General features: G+C 36.3%; 1 protein-coding gene and 1 non-coding gene across 2 annotated transcripts; both read right to left on the bottom strand.

Moving 5' to 3' along the window:
* Positions 1-246: 246 nt before the first annotated feature.
* Positions 247-4,704, bottom strand: RPS8 (ribosomal protein S8). The gene is made up of 6 exons (XM_053693545.1): positions 4,681-4,704; positions 3,823-3,929; positions 3,232-3,331; positions 2,629-2,804; positions 1,584-1,713; positions 247-406 (listed from the first exon to the last, which is right to left on the bottom strand). Exons 1-6 carry the CDS (start codon positions 4,682-4,684, stop codon positions 297-299), a joined length of 627 nt encoding a protein of 208 aa, XP_053549520.1. The 5' UTR covers positions 4,685-4,704; the 3' UTR covers positions 247-296.
* LOC128641497 (small nucleolar RNA SNORD46) lies at positions 3,403-3,505 on the bottom strand. The gene has a single exon (XR_008399524.1). It is a non-coding gene; the product is annotated as a small nucleolar RNA SNORD46 (small nucleolar RNA).
* Positions 4,705-6,855: the final 2,151 nt, after the last annotated feature.

Here is a 6,855-nt window from a genome sequence, read left to right as displayed (position 1 = left end):
TTTGTGTGTGTGAAGCAAATACCTCATGCAAGATGCTTTTTAGTACTGGCCGAGAGACCCACGAGTGCAGCAGAGTCAATCGTATTGCTTCATATCAAAATCTCCACATAAAAATAAGTGATATCAGTACTTGACATTCAACTTTTTGTTGCAATGTTTGCAGCACACAGCAACCGGCTAAACTGGCAGCAAAATGCAACATTTTTATACCACCTTTGTTAAACTATTTAATACAAACCAAGCCAGTCTGTTTTAATAAAGTTCCATTTATTTGATGTTTACAATTGGCAAATTCTTTATTTGCCTTTCTTGGCCTTAATTTTTCTTAGGTAAAACTCCAACTCTTTACCCTCCAAGACATATCCATCTGCTCGGCCGCACTGACCAGGTCTAGATGCTATGCAGGCTGTAATGAGAAGAAAGTTACCATGAAGTGGATTAGTAAAGTAGGAAAACAAATCTACAATGGTCTTTTTTCAGTATATCAAAATGTATTGTGTTCTTATTTGAATGATGTTCCAGTCCTTATAAAGCAGCTTTAATTTTTATGGAGATTTGTGGGTTATCCACTAAGCATTAATACAGCAGTAAGTCATTCGCATTTCCTTCTAGTTTGCATTTAAGTTAAAAACTTTTTTTTTTTTTACTCTGGTCCTCATACAAAAATGCTCAAAATGATTTAAAAAAAAAAAAAAAAAAAAACTTAGCAAAAAAATCTCTCAAGTCTGTTTTGCAATTTAAAATTTGAACAAATTACAGGGATACAGGAAATTCTAGGGCCTGCTGGCTAGAGTGCAAGTATTGTGATTTACTAATAGATTTGTGTTGCAAGATATATGCTGTTCTTAACCTTTTAATGCCGTTATATTGCGTCATAATTACACTGGGCTTTAAAGCCGTTACAACGGAATAGAACGTCATAGCCAACGGCTGTCCTGAAGCCTTCTGTGCTTCCAGGATTTGATCGCGGTCTGGAGGGCGTTCCTAGGGTTGTAGGGACGCCCCCCCCAAACATGATCCAATAATTGAAATCTCGCAATTGTGTGCACAAATGAGTGGTTTCAATTTGTCTACATCGGAACAGTTGTTCCGACGTAGACACTTTAACTCCGTCCAGTTGTAGCCCCCAAGAGCCGGACAGCAAGCGGTGCACGCAACAATTGGATGAAGCCGGATTCATCATCGATATGCTATTAGATGCAGGCAGAGGAAAAGATGTACACAATCTCTAAATGGTAAATACTTTAACAAAGGAAGTGTGCTTAAAAATTCCCATGCATTCAAGTGCGCCTGTTATTTGATGTAAGGCATACTAAATCTGAAAACTTTACAATCGCTTTAAGATTCAATAAATCTGAGTCTCATGTGAGCTCCTAAAGCATGTGCTTTGATTGCACCTCGAGTTATTCCAGACATTCAATATATTAATACTAGCGGCAAACCACCACCATGAGTAATTTGCGATCTGTGCAGTTACAGGTTAATGGACAAGCACAGAGTAGCAGTGCTACAAAACACCAGGTTTTTAGAATCCAAATATAGTTTTACAATTACGTCAAAATATCACAAAACTCTCCACTCACCAAGCAGTTTGCCCTGCTGAAACTGTTCCTCCAAGAGTGGGCTGATCTTAGCCAACTTTTTCCTCTCTTCGTATTTCTTCTGTGTTTTCTTAGATCTCTTCTTGTTCAGAATTTCCTCCTCTTCAGGTGTCTGAAGCAAAGTGCAGGGGGTTAACCATGTATTCAATTTAGATTTTTACCTACCTTAAAGGGTCTTAAGTAAATTTTTATTTACATCAGAAATTACTCATAGCACTATAAAAATATGCATGCAAAATACAATTTGCATTCATCTTACTTTTAGATCTGTCCCTAAATGGACAACACATTCTCCTGCACATATTTTGCACACAAAACGATATGCAACTCCAGCATTTGGACAGTCCCGACAATGGATAGATTTTTTTCTGCTTGAATTCATTTTTTCGTCAAGCTTATCCTCAACCACAAGACAGCTTTAAAGGGATATCAATTTCTCTTTAATGATTTAAATAGCATGCAATGTTAAACAAAATTCTAATTTACTTCTATTATCCTTTGTTCTCTTGGTATCCTGTTAAAAAGCAGGGACGTATGCTTAGGAACCTGACTATTTCAGGAGCACTTTCTGGCAGCAGTTTTGCAAGAATGTAATGCATTTGCAAGAGCACTAGATGGCAGTTCTATTTCCTGCCATGTTGCACTCTATATGCCTACCAAGTATCTCTTCAGCACAGAATATCATGGGAAGAAACAAGTTTGATAACAGAAGTAAACTGAAAAATTAAAAAATGGTATGCTCCATCTGAATCACAAAATATTTTTAGGTTTCATATCCCTTTAAATTTTAATACATGACAGAAAATGAACCTGAACACTAGTGCAGAGACAGTTATGCGCTTCTATACAGAACATAGAATTATTTGACTATCATGGCCCTTTAAGAAGCTAGTATAAATGCAATTGAGCTTTCAACACATTTAACTAAAATATGCAGAGACTTAGCTCAATATAACTTGTAGCACACAATACCTTTCTGCTGAGAAAAATATTTACAGATCAGGAAATTTGGTTTGTATTTACTCACAAGTTTAGCTCCCTTCTTGCGTCCCAGTGGTGTAGCATAGTGGGCCTCATACCACTGTCTGTAAGGGGTGCTGTCGATCAGGAGAATACAGTTCTTTACCAGGGTCTTGGTTCGAACCAGTTCATTATTTGATGCGTTGTACACTACATCAATGATTCTTGTCTTGCGGGTGCAGCCTTCATAGAAAAAAATAAAAATAAGGCACATTAATAAAATTGACCTAATTGATTGCAAACATTAGGTAACAGTACTGCACAGCTTAATGGCATCACACAATAATCTAACAGTGTGGGGGCCATACATAGTAAAGCTTATAAAGTGACCTACTGAAGCACATAAACTACTGTTTCATAAACAAAGAAAAGGTTGGCCAGCATGACAGAACATGTCTACAGTACTGCAGGCTTTAGATTTCCCAAAAGCAGTGTATTCAGTGTAACTATGACTGTTCCTAGCATGGCAAGACCCACTGACCAGAATGACCACAGGACACTTGCATAAGGACAAAGTTATCATCACTTACACTGCATAAGTCTTGGCGTCTACATTTGCATGTCTATTCTCCCAATTATAAGTCCCAGCATTTATAAGTATTTTACTCACATTCAGAGCCCCAAGAGAAGTTACCAGCATCCAGCCTCAGAGCACGATACTTCTTGTTACCACCACGGACACGAACTGTGTGGATACGACGGGGACCAATCTGGAAGAGTTTAAGTACATTATGAACGATCACCAGTATACATGAACAGTAAATCTAACTATTTATAAGGCAACAGGTCAGTGTAACTATGACAGGCCTAGCATTGGCAAGCAGTAGAAATGACCAATACGGTCTGCACTGCACACCTAAGGTCAGAGTTTCATCACACACATTGCCCTCAATTTGTTAAACTACAGTTTCATTCAGTGAATTAAAATCACACTATGCCAACTACTGAAGTAAACCAAAATATCTGATTGTTGTAACAGAGGCCTTCTCTACACTAGTACTAAAACACTTAGCTATGGGTGACCAACTGTACATAAACAAGCTATACAAACACTTAAAGGCAATAAAAACATGACTGCATTATATTATAAAGTTATAAAAAGAAAAAAATATCTTGGTACCCATGATCCTAGAATGCTGCAATTTATGTTTCAATAAAATCATCATTTATTTCTCTTTAAGCAGACAATAGAAAAGCATACCTTAGTGTTGGCAGCAGGGCGACCCAACTCATACTTTCTTTTCTTATGGTAAGGCTTCCTTTTGCCCCCAGTCTTGCGGCGCTTGTGCCAGTTGTCCCTTGAGATACCTATTTAATAAAGAGCATTGAACGTAAGATACCATAACTCAGGGGGTTAATATATGTATCAAGCTTAACACCCAATGCTCCAAATCACTGTCAGCTATTTGCTGCACTATATTAACGTTCTTAAACTTACTAGATGTTTGGGCATTGATATAATTTGACACTACTTGGAAGCTGATCAGGTAACTAAAGGCTGATAAAAGCTACACGTTTACGTACAGTGTATGGTAACACGGACACCATAAGGTTAAAGAAAGATGCAACCACTTGATATGCACCACGTCCGCAAAATGGATACAAAAAAAAAAAAAGACCGGAGCACCTACCGAGAAAGACTTTGAGGGGGTCGGGTACTAAAAGTCCGTATTCATACAGTTATGCATCACTGAGAATGCGCGTCACCGCGGGACTGTGAGTCGAGTCACTGGGGCCGGGAATTGAGCACACATGGCTGAGTAAGTACGTTTACCTCGGTTCTGGTGTAAGGTGCAACTAGGGCCCTAAACTCACAATCACTAGTTTCGCATAAGACGCCATGTTGTACACTGCAGCCGGTCAGCTAGCAAACTCTCCCGCTTTCTAACACATATTAAATATCCTTCCTCTATTTATATCCCAATATAGACAGCATCATGTTCCTAAGACTCCAAACTACATTCCCCTGCTGGGAGGAAGTATCTGAAGCCCGAGTTCAGGGAAGATTGATACGGATTGTTAGTCAAACTTTTACAGGAACCAAGACACCATGACATACCCATTCTCAGGCGCTGGCTAGAAAGAGGAAACGCAAAGGCTAATGGGTAAGTTTGATAGTTCCTTAGTCTCGCGAGATTGTTGTTCGTGACGTCATACTAATGCTAAACTTATACTGTTGTCAAGCGGAGAGAAGTATTCTTAACCCCTTAACTTCCAGATAACTATTGACAACGTTGCGTTTTAAAAAGCTACTTGGACAAAAAATAAAACAGTTAATTTTAGTAATTCACGCAAATCTGTGTGAATGCATTTTTTTTGTTTTTCAATTAAAGGGACACTGAACCCAAATTTTTTCTTTTGTAATTCAGAAAGAGCATGCAATTTTAAGCAACTTTCTAATTTACTCCTATTATCAATTTTTCTTTGTTCTCTTGCTATCTTTATTTGAAAAAGAAGGCATCTAAGCTTTTTTTGGTTTCAGTACTCTGGAAAGCACTTTTTTATTGGTGGATGAATTTATCCACCAATCAGCAAGGACAACCTAGGTTCTTCCCCAACAATGGGCCGGCATCTAAACTTACATTCTTGCATTTCAAATAAAGATACCAAGAGAATGAAGAAAATTTGATAATAGGAGTAAATTAGAAAGTTGCTTAAAATTTCATGCTCTATCTGAATCACGAAAGACATTTTTTGGGTACAGTGTCCCTTTAACTATTATTACCGATTTCTGATGTCAATATATATATATATATATATATATATATATATATATATATATATATATATATATATATATATATATATATATATATATATGTGACCCTCGTTTTACAATGGTTCAATTTACACTGTTTCAGAATAACAACCTTTTTTCCAGTCATGTGACTGCTATTGAAAAGCATTGAGAAGCAGTGCATTTATTAAAATAGCCAGTAGGTGGAGCTGTCAGCTTGTGTTGCAGCAAAGCCAAGCAAGCTAAAATGAATGAGTTTAACCAGACCTGAGCTATCGAGCAGATTTCAAAGGAACAAGATCTTCCTGTCTATGAATCAGTCCAGATTTGAATGCATAGAAAGAACTGTTTGCAGAAAAATGCAAGTGAAGTCTGTGTTGTGTGATTATTTTATTAGGTTTATAACGCTGTTTAGCAAATGTTTTTGTTCATTTAACTTAGTTTAATTATATATTCTGTGTTGTGTGATTATTTTATTAGGTTTATAATGCTGTTTAGCATTTAAAGTCTTCATTTCAAAGCGTTAAAAATAATGTATTAGGTGTTACTTATGACAATTTTGAGAGGGGCCTGGAACCTATCTCCCTCACTTCCCATTGACTTACATTATAAACTGGGTTTCAATTTACGACGGTTTCCATTTACAACCATTCCTTCTGGAACCTAACCCCGGCGTAAACTGAGGGCTACCTGTATATATATATATATATATATATATATATATATATATATATATATATATATATATATATATAAGCTTTACTATATTATATATATATATATATATATATATATATATATATATATATATATATATATATATATATATATATACATACACACGCACATCATAGCGGGCGCCCACCCTGGCTAATATTACTCAGTCACCACCCAGCTAAATTTTTTAGTCAATATTAAGTTAAAATGAGCTAATGTTAACAATGTTCAATTTTTCTTGCACAGATTATCATTAAATACATTTATGTTACATTATTCTATAAATGTGTTATTTGGATAGCAGAACATGTTCCTTGTAAGTTGTAACATAACATTAGTATGCTGCAAATTGTCTTAACAGGCTACAAACTACTCAGCGATTGCTTTGAGTAGTAGACAGACGTATTTACAGCTAACCCTGATTAGCTGTAATTAGAGGAACAGTAAACACATTGAAATTTGTATATAAAATGTTTAGTTATGCGTAATTAAACAACTTTGCACTACACTCATTTATTTTCCCCCTTTTTCATTAAATGTAGCTAAGAGTTGAGGATATTTTAATTCTCAGAACTTAAAATGCACCCTGCTGACTTTTCAAGGCTAACCATGTTACATACATGTCCCTAACTGACAACTGCATACTAGCATTATGACCAAGGCTAGCCTTGTCTGCAGACTCAAGCTTAGATTGTCTCTTTAAAATAAGGCATGGTGGGTGGAGTTTTTTTTTTTTTTTGGGGGGGGTGCATTAAAAGGGATGCTAATTTGTTTTAAAAT

The sequence above is a fragment of the Bombina bombina genome, chromosome 10 (assembly GCF_027579735.1).
Source record: "Bombina bombina isolate aBomBom1 chromosome 10, aBomBom1.pri, whole genome shotgun sequence".
In the NCBI taxonomy this organism is placed as follows: domain Eukaryota; kingdom Metazoa; phylum Chordata; class Amphibia; order Anura; family Bombinatoridae; genus Bombina; species Bombina bombina.
This window is presented reverse-complemented; position numbering and strand designations above follow the sequence as displayed.

Coding starts and splice junctions, on each gene's coding strand:
- RPS8 (XM_053693545.1), bottom strand. Junction 3,332..3,822: donor GCCCTGCTGCCAACACTAAG/GTATGCTTTTCT, acceptor AAACTCTTCCAG/ATTGGTCCCCGTCGTATCCA. Junction 1,714..2,628: donor GCAAGAAGGGAGCTAAACTT/GTGAGTAAATAC, acceptor ACTTTGCTTCAG/ACACCTGAAGAGGAGGAAAT.